Below are 13,683 nucleotides of genomic sequence, written 5' to 3'. Positions count from 1 at the left end.
GGTATCTGGGGGTTATGCAGAGGCTCGCATATAATATCCCACCGGATATATCGCCTACTGGAAACCTCCAACGCCTCGTTCGTAATCACGCAACCCATCAATCTCGTCCTACAACCAACCTGAAGATAGGAACAGGATCTGCGTCGTGGCCGCACGCAGCATGGCACGTTGAAGGCTCGGAGGCCTACGAAATGTAGGTTGCAGGGCTCATTGCCCTACAAGAGTATTAACGGGAAATTCCTATCTCGCAGGGCGAAGAGAAGTCCAGGCTTCACTGGCTTGAGTGAATTGGGAGCTGTTAGTAATATTTCAACAGAGATTCGAATTGAGAATCTAGGATATCAAGTATTGGGGTATGGCCGGGCATTAAGCGGTCTGAAACCGAAGAATACTTCGTAGGACATGTAGGCCTACAATTGTAGCCGTGTGCCTGAGCTATCTCGGGTCTTACTTGTTCTAAAAGTATATGCTTGGACTAGATAAATTCTTCTGTAGTGTACAATCCCAGGGTGCTACAGTTGGCTACTACAGTTCCATTTAGGCTAGACATCAAGGACGGAGTAACAAAATGTGTTTCTGTTAATAGCACCAGCACCTAACGTTTATTATGAGTTTCAGTAGGTCAATGCAATCCAGTCATTGCCAGGCCCGTAGATTTATGTATACAAGGTACAACCAGACCGATTGTGATCACCTGCGTGCGCTAACAGTCTGATTCAGGTCACCACAACGCTTCCCAATAAATTCAATAAAGTAGTCAACTTAAGACACTGGGATACAGCTACCTGTAACACTATCCATGTACAGTATCTGTTACCATTGAAAACAGGCCGAGGTCGACGGAGGTTTCAAGTGAGGCTTAATACATTTTCGGGTAGGTAGCATGTTCACGTGATTTCGCGCCTTTCCCCGCGTCACTTCACAGGCAGACGCGCAGCTGGATGAAGAAACACTAGCCTAGGGAAGCAAGAGGACTCACCACGTCCCTGCTGTCATCTTGCTAAACTGTCGGAGGCGGGAGGAGCATCTTTCATCATGTAGGTTTCTAGACGGCTTCTACATTCGACAGCGTTCTGACATGAAATAGGTGTAAGTAACGGAGCTTCCACTTCTCCGCATCATACTCACTAGCCGCATAGCGAAAATCGACAAGCTTTCGATTTTAGGGTGAGTGGACTGATTATATTTCTCTAGTTCGTTGCTAACTCACATCGCAATCTTTAGTGTTCGCTCGTTCGACAACACCCGCAGCGAGACGATCCAGTTCCACACGCCGCTTACTTTGATTGTCGGGTACAATGGTTCTGGAAAGACGGTCGTTACACCATACATATATTGAAAAAGGGACATGCTAACCCTGACTCCAGACCATTATCGAATGTCTCAAATATGCCACGACCGGGGACCTTCCGCCCAACAGTAAGGGTGGCGCATTCATCCACGACCCGAAGGTATGTGGTGAAAAACACACAACGGATACGGGCTAAGGAATGTAACAGCTGTGTGGGGAGAAAGAGGTCTTGGCTCAAGTAAAGCTATCCTTCAAGGGCACATCTGGTGCGAAGATGGTGGCGACCAGGAGTCTTCAGCTCACGGTGAAGAAGACGACGCGACAACAAAAGACTCTGGAGGGTCAACTTTTAATGATCAAAGAGGGAGAGCGGACGGCGATTTCGTCCCGAGTTGCAGAGCTGGATCAAATTATGCCTCAATATCTGGGTGTGTCCAAAGCTATTCTCGACTCCGTTATTTTTTGTCATCAAGACGAGAGCTTATGGCCTATGAGTGAACCTTCTGTTCTGAAAAAGAAGTTCGATGAAATATTTGAAGCAGTCAAGTACACAAAGGCCATCGACAACATCAAAGCGTTGCGGAAGAAGCAAAATGAAGAGCTCGGCAAGTACAAGATCATTGAACAACATGCCAAGGAAGACAAAGAGAAGGCCGACAGAGCCGAGAAGAGATCCATAATGCTCCAGGAAGAAATTGAGACTCTGCGCGTGGAGACTCAGCAGCTCACCCAGGAAATGCGTCGAGTCGCTGAACTTGCGGACAAAGCGTGGAAGGAGTCCGAAAACTACTCTCAAATCCTCGGCGCACTGGAAGGTAAACGGATTGAAGCAAAGAGTATCCAAGCCACGATCGACAATCTTAAACGCCACCTGGTAGAACTTGACGAGCCGGATGAATGGCTCGAATCAAATTTGGAACAGTTCGAGGCGAAGCAACTTCAGTACCAACAGCAGGAGGAGTCTGAAAAGGAGAAGTACATGGAGATCAAGGAACGAATCGAAGCGGCACGGCACAAGCTCGGCCTCAAGCAAGCTGAGTATGGAAAACATGAGAATGACAAGGCCAACTTTGAGCGCCAGGTCGAAAGGCGTCAGCGCATGTCCAAAGATTTTGCGCGAAGCTACAACATCCGCGGATTTGACACCATTGTGGACCAGTCGGATGTGGACGAATTCATGGCAAGAATACGGAAAATACTAAAAGACCAGACCCAGGTCTTGGACCGAGCTAAGAGGGAGACACAGGGCGAATTACGTGAAGCACAGACATCCCTGAACCAGATCAGTGAGCGCAAGTCCGTGTTACAAGAAAGCAAAAACGCAGCCAAACGCCAGATAGCCGCAAACGACAAGGAGGTTGCCGGCTATCAGGCGAAACTGGATAGTATCAGCTCGGACGAGGGCGCTCAAGCTGCTCTCGAGTCTAATGCCGAGGACATTCATTCCCGGTTGGACCAGGCAAAAGAGCGTGAACGATCCGCCTCCCGGGATAAACAGATTGAAGATATAAACTCACAAATTCGCGAGCTCGAGGACGAAAGCTCCCGCCTGAATGCTGAGTTGATCGAGGCAACCAAGAAAGCTGGAGATCTGGCTCGCTTAGATCACCTAAAGAAGGAGTTGAAAGATCGAGAGCGAAGCTTGGAAACAATGAAGAGTGCTCACGGTGAGCGCCTTTCCAGGTTTGTTGACCCCAACTGGAAGATCGACACCTTAGAGCAAGACTTTCAGCGTACTCTAGAAGATAAATCCAACGCGGTAACCATGGCTGAACGTGCAAGGGACAGCATTAGCCGCGAGCTTGAGCAGGTGGAATACAAGCTGAAAGACGTTGAAAAATCCCTAGGCCAAAAGCAAAAAGAGCTCAAGGAATGTGTTGAGGAGATACGCGAAGCCATTGACGACGAACCCGAAGAATATCCCGACGTTGTCAGCCAACGGCAGAATCAGCTGGACATGGCGAAGAGTACTGCTGAGCAAGGGGCTGGTATCGAAGAGTACATGAGCCGATGCCTAGCGACCGCGAAAGAGGACAAAATCTGTCGGGTGTGCGCTCGGTCTTTCAAGAACGACAACGATTTGAGGACTTTTTTCAATAGGCTCGAAGGGCTAATCAAGAGAGCAAAGCTGCAAGCACAAGCTGAGGACGTCGAGCAGTTGGAACAGGATCTTAATGTCGCCCGTGCCGCTAACACTGCCTATGATACTTGGAAGCGTCTCAAAGAGACCGAGATTCCAGAGTTGCAGCAGGAAGACGAAAAATACACTCTAGAGCGTGATGAGCTTCTGGGTCAGCTGGAGGACCGCGACAAAGCCGTCAGTGAGATGGTCGAGAAGAAACGCGACATTGAAGCTCTGTCTAAAACCGTCAGCACTATTGTCAGGTACGATAGCGACATCAAATCCACTCGCACTCAGATACAAGAGCTTTCCTCCAAGCAGCAGCAAGATACTGCGGCTCCTCGTACGCTCGAGGATATTCAAGATGAGATAGCCAGCACCGGCGAGAGAACCAGAGCTCTTAAAAAGACTCTTTCAAAGCTTACAAATGAGAAGGAGCATGCCCGTGCAGAAATCAACAGCCTGGAACTGCAACTCAGGGACGTGAAAAGCAATCTCGACAATGTCAAGTTTCAGCTTGAAAGGAAAGCTGATCTCCTTTCTCGCATAGAAGAGTATAAGACTCTCAATAATCAGCAACGGGAAGCAATTGCCAAGGCGGACAGAGATATCGAGGAACTGAATCCAGAGCTCCTGAAGTATCAAGCCATATATGACGATATCAGTCAACGGGCCGAGGCACGCGAAAGAGAGCTGCAACAAATAATCTCCCAACTGTCTGACAGCATACACCAGATAGAGCTTGCAAGCGAAGAGATTGACGCATACAATGAGCGAGGTGGCCCACATCAACTTGATCGGAGTAAACGCGAGCTCAAGTCCATCGAAAATGAGATTAGTCAACTCGAAACCGAACAGGCGGCCCTCACCAGGACGATCAACAAGATCTCCACACAGCTCAAGGACAGTGAGAACACAAAGCGTCAGTATGCGGATAACCTCACATATCGCCAGTCAGTGCGAGCCTTCGATAAGGTCACAAGCGAGATCAGGGAATTGGAGAGCAAGAACGCAGAGGTCGACAGGAGCCGATTCAAGGAAGAATCTGAACGCCGGTCCCGCGAGCATAACGCACTATCTGCCAAGCAATCTAGCAAGATGGGAGAAATGAAATCCAAAGACGATCAGCTGATGCAGCTAATAAAAGACTGGGACACGGACTACAAGGACGCAGCCTACAAATATAAGGAAGCACACATCAAAGTCGAAACCACCAAAGCCGCCGTTGAAGATCTAGCTCGTTATGGCACTGCCCTCGACAAAGCGATCATGAAATATCACGGCTTGAAGATGGAAGAAATTAACGCCATCATCGGCGAGCTCTGGCAAAAGACTTACCGCGGTACAGACGTTGACACCATCCTCATCCGCTCCGACAACGAAAACGCCCGCGGCAACCGCTCCTACAACTACCGCGTCTGCATGGTCAAACAAGGCGCGGAGATGGACATGCGAGGCCGCTGCAGCGCTGGCCAAAAGGTCCTCGCCAGTATCATTATCCGACTCGCGTTGGCCGAATGCTTCGGTGTCAACTGCGGGTTGATTGCGCTAGACGAGCCAACGACGAACCTCGACCGAGACAATATTCGGTCTTTGGCGGAGTCGCTGCATGATATAATTCGGGCGAGGCAGCAGCAGGCAAATTTCCAACTTATTGTTATTACCCACGACGAGGAGTTTTTGAGGTATATGCAGTGCGGGGACTTTAGTGATTACTACTACCGGGTTTCGCGCAACGAGAGGCAAAAATCAATTATCGAGAGGCAATCTATTGCTGAGGTGAGTTCTTGATTCCCTATTGCGTTCATGATGGCTTATAACACTATACCTAATCTAGGTTATGTGATTAATCTCGGCCACTATTCTTATTCTCGCGCGTGAGGTTGCAAGGCGCTCACGCGGCAATCTATTCTCGGCTCATTCGGTTCTCTTTTCATGTAGGGCTATTTATGACACTCATGGTGTAGCATAGGTTCCGGCGTTAAGGGCGGGTAGTCATCAAAACCAGATCCCCATCAGACAGTCTAATTTGCTACGTAATTGTCTTTAAATCTTATGGTTTGGATAGTGTTAACCCTAATTATAAATTCGGAATATATACAGTACGCACTTGATCTTGTTTGCTCTGGCGGATTTACTCCAAATCATCCCTTACTGCCTTACCCCCAAGTTCATCTTCATCTAGCAGGGGGACAAACCTAAAATCAACGAAACTGACAGTAGACCCTGGTGCATTTACGTCCACTCCTCTTACAGAGCCAGAGCGCACACTGTTACCAACGCTGTTCCCCATCATAACAGACCCTGCTGCATCAAACTCAATCATAAACTGCAGGCTTAGCACTCCCTGGCGATCACCGCGTATGCTTACTTTGTTCGCCGCAGCCATGGCACGGGCTGCCTTTTGGATATACGCGAAGCGAAAGTCTTGCCTTAGACGTGATCCCATGGAAGACGGCGGGCTGATGAGGAATGTCTCTGTGACCGTGGGAGCGAGCTTGGTTCTCGTTGCACGTGGTCGGGTTCCGTCGTTTGTCATAATTTTGCGGTGGGTATCGTGCGTACCCTTTCGGCCTTCGTCTTGTTCAATTGAGAATTCAACTGTCGATTCGCTAAATGGGCCTCCTGCGCCGGAGAGGGTAAAGTACGGTTCCTGTTTGTCGGACGCACTGATTTTCAGGATGCTAGGGTTCGTGGCACCGAGCTCTGTGATTGCATTGTGGAGCCAGGCGGAGCGCATGATAATTTTCATAACGATACCGTCGCGTTGGAAGGGAATCTCAAGGTCGCCTTCGTCGGGCTCGTATGTTGTTAATTCACAGACGGTTTTGACGCCTGTTTCGGCGAGGGTGACGGTTAAAGGGGAGCCGTCGGTTAGATATTGGATGGTGCATGAGCGGTTGAGGAGTAGAGCTGGGGCTGTGAATGCATTGGAGGCTGAGGCGGTCGGAGGCTGGACGCTGGCTGCTCGGCTGGTGCTGGCGGATGAAGAGTCGCCTATGCCAAAGATTTTTAAAGTCTCCAGTAGAGCTGAGAGTGAGACGACGAAGCAAGGGTAATTGGCTCCGTCTGGTTCTGTGTCCTTGAAGGTGTCAAGTTCGTTATTGCCAGCAGAGGGCGGGTTGAAGGTATATGTGGTGAAGAGAGCTTTGTCCAGGAACGCAAGCCCTTGTACAACTCGGCCCTCCTCCACGGAAAAGCGGATTCCATCCGGCGTTATCTGTACGGCGGCGTTCTGAGCAAAGCTGATGCAATGTAATAGAGTGTATAGTTGATTTGCGTTGCTAGAAACAGCAGTGAAGATGGGTCCGGTGTCCGTCATGGTTGCGGGCGAAAATAAGCTAGGAACAGTACGGAGTAAACACCGGGTATTTATTGTATGTGGTGCTCTAGTGATACAGCTTGCGTCTTCAAATCTCCAGACAACCGTACAGGAGGGAGATGTCACTTAAACGTAGACTCCAACGGCACAGATCATATACACAGCTCCGAAACTAAGCCTAATGTTAGCGACTGTCAATCTCATTCGACATAGGTCTACGATACCCGAAAGCCAAAGATGCCGGTAAACCAAATAAGAAGATGCTTGAAAACGACCGGTCTATACTGGCCTTTAGTAAACACTCCGATATCACCACGGCACTCAACACTAACTTAGGCCGAAAAGTCCGGTGAAAATGAAAGCTGGCAGCATAATTAGCAACTGAGTGCCACCCAATCTTCAACAAGCTTACCGAGCAGTAGAAGAGAGAAGCCAACGGTAAATTGGCTGTCTTTCGCAACGAGAGGAATATAAGGGCGTGCAGAAGCTGCTTCCCAGATCTGGTTAAGCGACATTGGGTATAGTACAGCAACTCAGACCAGCGGACTTGCAAATGAGAGATGTGACTAAAGACAAGGCACAGCTAGAGCATTGAGGAGTGAATGGACTTGAAGATGACAGACAAGCATCACCACTAAGACCACAAAGTTGGAGCTTGAAGCTCCACGGAAAGTCGATCTGGCCCGACCGGGGCCGGAACATTGTTGGTCCGGCTCCCCTCCCCGGATCAGTCATCGTTGGCAGACCTCGCAGCGAGCAACAGCGCGGTTTGCGACCACATGATAACGGACAATTTCAGCTTACTCGCATAGCAACAAACTTATAATGACTGAAAGTGGGTTGCAGGCCGCTGAAATGAGTTGTCTTGATTGCGAGAGCTCCATATTGACCGAGTCTAGGCCCAGGCGTAAAGCGGAAAGCCTCGGAGGAGGCTCTTTCCCCAGATTCTCAACAACAGAGCAAGAAAGCTCGCACCGATACTCCAGAGCGGGAATTGAAGGTATGTTCTTGGTCCATTATATGTCATTTGTTGTTCTTTTGTCTGATTTTCTATTTTTAGACAGAAGATGATCCCCTCGAGAAGCCGGCGATGCGAATCGTTCCTTTCCCCGAGAAGGTGAGTTACGGTCAATTGTTGGGATGAAAGCAACTCTGACCCCGGCCACAGCCCGCGGTGCTAGAAGAACGCCGAGGCGAAATCGAGTTTCGCGTGGTCAATAACGATGGTTCTCGCGATAGCTTCATTGTCCTCACCGGACTGAAATGCATCTTCCAAAAGCAACTTCCTAAAATGCCAAAGGACTATATTGCCCGGTTGGTCTACGATAGGTCGCATCTCTCAATTGCCATTGTCAAACATCCACTGGAAGTCGTTGGGTGAGTGTTGTCCGTGGAGCTTTGGTGCGCTCAGGATAGCTCCTCTAACCCTCAAACAGAGGTATAACCTACCGGCCGTTCAACAGCCGCAGGTTTGCGGAGATAGTCTTTTGCGCCATTTCTTCTGATCAGCAGGTTAAGGGATATGGCGCGCATCTGATGTCGCATCTGAAAGTAAGCAAGCAGATTGAAAGCGTGCTCACCTCTGCGAGTGTCAATGCTTACTCAAAGCTCTATAGGACTACGTCAAGGCCACTTCGGACATTATGCATTTTCTTACCTATGCCGATAATTATGCGATCGGGTACTTTAAGAAACAAGGATTCACAAAAGAGATTCAACTGGACCGATCTATATGGATGGGATACATCAAAGATTATGAAGGAGGAACCATCATGCAGTGCACAATGCTCCCGAAAATCCGGTATCTCGAATCTGGGCGCATGTTGCTCAAACAGAAAGAGGCGGTCCACGCAAAGATTCGTGCCTTCAGCAAATCACATATCATCCATCCGCCGCCGAAGGAGTGGAAGAACGGACCTGTCAAGATTGACCCGTTGAGCATTCCTGCCATTAAAGAGTCCGGCTGGTCGCCGGATATGGACGAACTCGCCCGTCAGCCACGACACGGGCCGAATTACAATCAACTCTTGCATCTCCTCAACGATATGCAAAACCACAGCGCAGCATGGCCGTTCACTCAACCGGTCAATAAGGATGAGGTGCTCGACTACTATGAAGTCATCAAGGAGCCAATGGATCTGTCGACGATGGAGGAGAAGCACGAGAAGGACATGTACCCGACGCCACAAGATTTCATTAAAGATGCCGTATTGATGTTTGATAACTGTCGGCGGTACAATAACGAGAACACACCCTACGCCAAGAGCGCGAACAAGCTGGAGAAGTTCATGTGGCAGCAGATTCGAAATATCCCCGAGTGGTCGGTAAGTACAGTTTGACCCTTGCACCGCGTGGCGGCAGTGGTGGTTAACCTCAATCTAGCATCTGGCCGACGGACACTGATAGAGTGGTTAATAATTCGATATGGAGGCGTTGAATGGGAGTTTGGCCGGCGATTTCCCGTATTATTAGGGGTCTTGGTTATAAATACCCGGATTATCATGTGCATTATGGAGCGTATTAGGCTATTTTATTCTATTCAACTTCTCAAACTGCATCAGGGGTCGAACCCCCAATGGAGAAACAGTTCTGAGTCTATGTGACGTATCCAATAAGTGGTCAGAAGCTTTTGGGTCGTGCAGACGGGCGATCCAGGGGAACCAGTCCTGGCGATGATGTAGTCGTGGGTACTCCGTCGACCAGATATCACCATGCATAAACACATCAACCGCTATCCACCACAGACCCCAATCATCGTGACAAATTGTTTTATTGAACAAATCTGGTCCTGTAGACTTTTCTGGATCCAGTCTACTACTATAGTTGGCTGATGGTGGAGCCATTCATTTCGGATCAACGTTGAGGCGGGCCGTGTCGCTGCCAAAGGAACACTCACAGGCTTCAAGCAGTTCGGCAGACCACACTGCAAAACGAAACACCATATTGTTGCCGGCTGGCTTGGCTCATTTTTTTCGCTGCACTCCTTCCCCTTCGATAAGCCTCTTTATGGCTCGCGTTTGCTGCTGTTGACCTTGCTGCAGTCTGGTGGCTGCTAGTTTCCCGCCTTCGACAAACTTCCTCTTCTGAGGGAGCTCGTCAGCCTCTCGCTTTCGCTATCGCATCATCCTTTTATGTCCAAGTTCTACGCCTAATTCGCTTTGTCGTTCGTTATTATTGACTGTCGTTGAGCGTTGCGATCTTCGATTGAATTCTGCCAATAGACATACTGAGGACGAGCTATATACCTTTGTTTACTCATATCTATTTCGGTCCCGATCACATTCATTCCCCCTTTTGGCCCCTCCTTGTTTCACGGAACAACGCAACATCACGAACTTGCCAGAGCAACATTTTCTGTACGGTCGATATACACAATGGCGACGCCCGGTATGGTAGAGTTAGAGCAGCGAAATCGCTTGCCAACACTCTTCGAAGTGCTTAGTCGTCGCACTCTCGCCCCCGTCGATCTCTTCTCCTTCTATATTTACATGCGCGATCAGCAACGGTCTGTCGATTATCTAGACTTCTGGTATGCCATACATGATTATCTTCGCTATGACTAAAGTCATTGCCTGTACGCATACTAACGGCACGCCGAACTAGGCTTGATGTATCCCAACACATGTCGCTATGCCGTCACTATGTCCGAGAATTACGACGCTCCGTTCTGGTTGCAACACCGGATCTTGAAAAGGCCGAGAGCAAGGGATCTTCAACACCTTTAGAGAACCTCGAGAGTGTAAACGATATCCCACTCGTGGAAGCTGGCCCGTCTGGGCTGCGACATGGACTTCGTGACCTGGATGATAAGGAGGCTGATCAGAGACTGTCAGCTTTCCTCCGCTCTGACGGCCACTCGTCCAAGCACTCTCCGCAGAACAGTTTGGGTTCACAGAATGATCCGGCCCGGACAATGTCGAATGAGCAGCCACGGCCCAGCCTAACCCAACACGAGTCGAGTTCTCCAGGTCATACGGTGGCACGCGGGGATATCCGCGCCAGCGCAGAGAAAATACTCTACACATATTTGCTTCCTGGAGCCGAAAGAGAGATCGTCTTGCCTGAAGAAATGGTATCCAGTATCATCAATCTAGTGGAAGACGACGGCAGAGATGACCCGGAAGTATTCGATCCGGCGAAGGACTACGTTTTTCAAGCAATGGAACGCGATGCCTTCCCAGGGTTTTTGCAGGCGAAAGCTCTGGGCAACCTTGTTCCCTTATCGATAATGGCACGTCTTGCCTTCGCCCTCATCAGCTTCGGCGGAGGGTTCTGGGGTGCTTTCTATGTGGTCTTCCGGGATAAACCAAGGCACATTCGTTGCTGGGTACGTAATATCCTATCGCATGGGTCGCCGATATACTGACCTTGTCTAGGTAATCCTACCCTTCGTCATCGCATCCTACTTCATTGTCTCCTACCAGTACAAGATCGATCCCGTCATGGCGTTCGCAGGGTATAGCGAGTATACTTTTATGAACTGGTCACCAGTTCGTGAGCCGTACGTTCGAAAGCTTCTAGTGAAACGAGCTGTCGCCACGGTCTTGATTGCGAGTTTTGTCGCCGCAGCGCTGAGCATTTTGTTCATTTTGGTTCCCGGCACGATGCTTTAGCCTTGCCGTAAATCGGCATACAGTCCACTTTTCACCCAACCTTATACTCGGGAGCGTCGATAATGTCGCTAGAACTGCCGTCGCCGTGCCCCAAAGTTAGCGACCCTTGAACCCAGCGAAGAAATCCATCTCTTGCGTTTGTTCAGCCTATGCCGTCTCCTTTGTCTTGGTTTGCTCCCTCTTGATCATTTTCTCTTTCTATAATACCCCTTCGCTACTGAACTTGTACGTTAGATGAATTTTGCTGAAGCCTTGGTGTTGTGGATATATTGTTCATACTTGGTACCACTTAGCTTAGTGTTTGAGAGTAAACGTAATTACAGATTTATTTGCAGTGTTCTAGCTCCTGGTGCATAAAACATCTGCAGTCCGCGTTAGAAATCTATACTACGAGGAGAACGCGACGCTCAATGCAATGAAATGTCGTTCCTGAACCGTGACATGAGATGCTATGACTTCTTCCCAAGAAAACGCTTTGAATGCCTCGCTCCCGAAGCCCTAGCCCCAGCACCCTCATCGATATCCATCCCAGAACCATGTTGATCAAAGTCATTCGATCCCTCATCGAAGTACCCGTCATCATCAAACTCCCGCTTGTTACTCCCACCCCCGAAGAACCCTCTCTCACGCATGGCCGTGCTCAGATCTCTGGGTTTCCATCCCACATTCTTAGTCCCGAGACCGCCCTGACCCTGACCCTGACCAGGGTTTCCGCCTTGTACTTGTTCCATACTCTCGGCATTCCACTTCTCGAGTGTCTTCTCGATGGCCACAGCACGCGCATGTTCCTTTTGACGGCGCTGTGCAGAATCAGCTCTGATTTTAGCTATTTCTGCTTCGATGTCGGAGATTACGGAGCCACAGCGGGCTTCCCAGGCTGTGAGGGTGGAGATCATTGTTGGGAGAGAGCTAGGTTTAACGTCGCGCAGTGGCGCGACGGACGTTACGTTAACTGTGGGTGGGTTTGTAGCTGGCGAGAGGCGAGCCGTGATAAGTGAAGAGTAGATCGCTGTTGTGACAAGTGATTCAAGTTCAGATGGTGCGGAGAGGGAGAGTGAGGTCATAAGAGCTTCGTAGGTGAGGGGTTTTATCGTAGAGGCAAGAGATAGGAGGGTGAGTAGGCGAAGCTTGCGGGCTTGCTCTTCGCTGAGTGGTGGGAGGTTAGGCGTTTGCTGGTAGTCTTGCCATGTTCCCCAGGCGAAGATCTCAAGGAGGGTTAGGTAGCTCTGAAATTCGGCGGGGGTGTCTGAAGACCGGAGTGCTTGGACTGCGGGCCGTTCGAGCAGCTCGGCGAAGACGTACGTTTGTGGGCTGGAGGTAGCGTTCGTAATGATGTTGGCGATGTACCGAGGGGATGTGGCGCTACTGGAGTCTATGAGGGCGATGAAGGATTGTAGGGCGTCCAGGGCCCTATGGTGGACTTGGTCCATCAGTGCTGGGTGCTGGAGCTTGAGCTGGATTGAATGTGCAAGTTGAGGCGCTGCCGATGATAGCGTATAAGTCCAGATGAGTGTACAGTTCGAAGTATGTATGAAACGGGCGAGCAATGGTGATTAGGCTCGTGGCTGATGTTGTTGGATAGCTGATGATTAGTGTACAGTACTCCGCAGATGGAGCGAGAAACGAAGTCCAAGGGTTTGCACTCAATGCAAACATATCCTCCACTTCACGTCAAGTGGGCACCAAGCACAAACACCTCAAACACACAATGACATCTCCATTTCTATGTGGAGCATTCTGGTAGTACTAATATCGTTTGATACTCTAAGAAGGCGAAGACAGTCTGGCCCATCCCGTAATCTTTGAGTAATGGATTTCCAGATCGCTCTCCTGGCTGGAGACCCATTGCAGCACGTGACTGCGTCCCAACTCAGATTGAGTCTTACATCTCACGCCATCTTGGTTCGCAATGAGCTTTGCTTAAAGTTGGATCTGACTCTTCGCATGCGAACTCCTTGCTTGAGACTGGTTTGGAAAGGGGTAAATATACGCAGAAGTTGGCATGAGCTTCCCAGGACGCCAATGCCTCGGCGGTTTGAAGTATACTTTAGGTGAAACGCCAGTCGCTGTCAAACGCCTGAGGTACAGAGGACCCCCGAACGCCTCAGGTATAGCAGCCAACGGGTCCAGATTACATCGTTTTGGACAAATACTCCGTATGAATGGCAAGAAAAGACCACGTCTCTGCAAGCCAAAGACCGACAACCGCCATCGACAGTAGTGCGTAGTACGGAGTACGTAGGCCGACCCCACGGCACTGCTTGGTATACCGGATCTGGTGAGTATTGAGCTTCTAAAAAATAGATCAAGAGTGAATGGATTGAAAGGCGCAGCT

General features: G+C 49.6%; 5 protein-coding genes across 5 annotated transcripts; 3 read left to right on the top strand and 2 right to left on the bottom strand.

Moving 5' to 3' along the window:
- The first annotated feature begins 4,150 nt into the window (after positions 1-4,150).
- Positions 4,151-5,353, top strand: BDW70DRAFT_144501 (MRX complex DNA-binding subunit). Its single transcript, XM_073738264.1, has 2 exons — positions 4,151-5,192; positions 5,251-5,353. The coding sequence occupies exons 1-2, from the start codon at positions 4,512-4,514 to the stop codon at positions 5,257-5,259; spliced, it is 690 nt and encodes a 229-aa protein (XP_073591520.1). The 5' UTR covers positions 4,151-4,511; the 3' UTR covers positions 5,260-5,353.
- Positions 5,354-5,503: 150 nt separating this feature from the next.
- Positions 5,504-7,361, bottom strand: BDW70DRAFT_144500 (putative DNA repair protein Rad1). The gene is made up of 4 exons (XM_073738263.1): positions 7,148-7,361; positions 7,068-7,097; positions 6,960-7,014; positions 5,504-6,907 (listed from the first exon to the last, which is right to left on the bottom strand). The coding sequence occupies exon 4, from the start codon at positions 6,733-6,735 to the stop codon at positions 5,548-5,550; it is 1,188 nt and encodes a 395-aa protein (XP_073591519.1). The 5' UTR covers positions 6,736-6,907; positions 6,960-7,014; positions 7,068-7,097; positions 7,148-7,361; the 3' UTR covers positions 5,504-5,547.
- Positions 7,362-7,512: 151 nt separating this feature from the next.
- Positions 7,513-9,252, top strand: gcnE (histone acetyltransferase GCN5). The gene is made up of 7 exons (XM_073734857.1): positions 7,513-7,570; positions 7,635-7,735; positions 7,796-7,852; positions 7,904-8,112; positions 8,172-8,286; positions 8,352-9,059; positions 9,118-9,252. The coding sequence occupies exons 1-7, from the start codon at positions 7,561-7,563 to the stop codon at positions 9,136-9,138; spliced, it is 1,221 nt and encodes a 406-aa protein (XP_073591518.1). The 5' UTR covers positions 7,513-7,560; the 3' UTR covers positions 9,139-9,252.
- A 271-nt stretch (positions 9,253-9,523) lies between these two features.
- On the top strand, positions 9,524-11,465 carry rgsB (putative RGS domain protein (Rax1)). The gene is made up of 3 exons (XM_073734856.1): positions 9,524-10,264; positions 10,339-11,062; positions 11,112-11,465. The coding sequence occupies exons 1-3, from the start codon at positions 10,110-10,112 to the stop codon at positions 11,346-11,348; spliced, it is 1,116 nt and encodes a 371-aa protein (XP_073591517.1). The 5' UTR covers positions 9,524-10,109; the 3' UTR covers positions 11,349-11,465.
- A 221-nt stretch (positions 11,466-11,686) lies between these two features.
- On the bottom strand, positions 11,687-13,180 carry BDW70DRAFT_144496 (CSN complex subunit 7). Its single transcript, XM_073738262.1, has one exon. The coding sequence runs from the start codon at positions 12,776-12,778 to the stop codon at positions 11,798-11,800; it is 981 nt and encodes a 326-aa protein (XP_073591516.1). The 5' UTR covers positions 12,779-13,180; the 3' UTR covers positions 11,687-11,797.
- Between the last annotated feature and the right edge of the window lie 503 nt (positions 13,181-13,683).

This window comes from Aspergillus foveolatus, assembly GCF_047715535.1.
Source record: "Aspergillus foveolatus strain CBS 279.81 unplaced genomic scaffold BDW70scaffold_98, whole genome shotgun sequence".
Taxonomy (NCBI): domain Eukaryota; kingdom Fungi; phylum Ascomycota; class Eurotiomycetes; order Eurotiales; family Aspergillaceae; genus Aspergillus; species Aspergillus foveolatus.
This window is presented reverse-complemented; position numbering and strand designations above follow the sequence as displayed.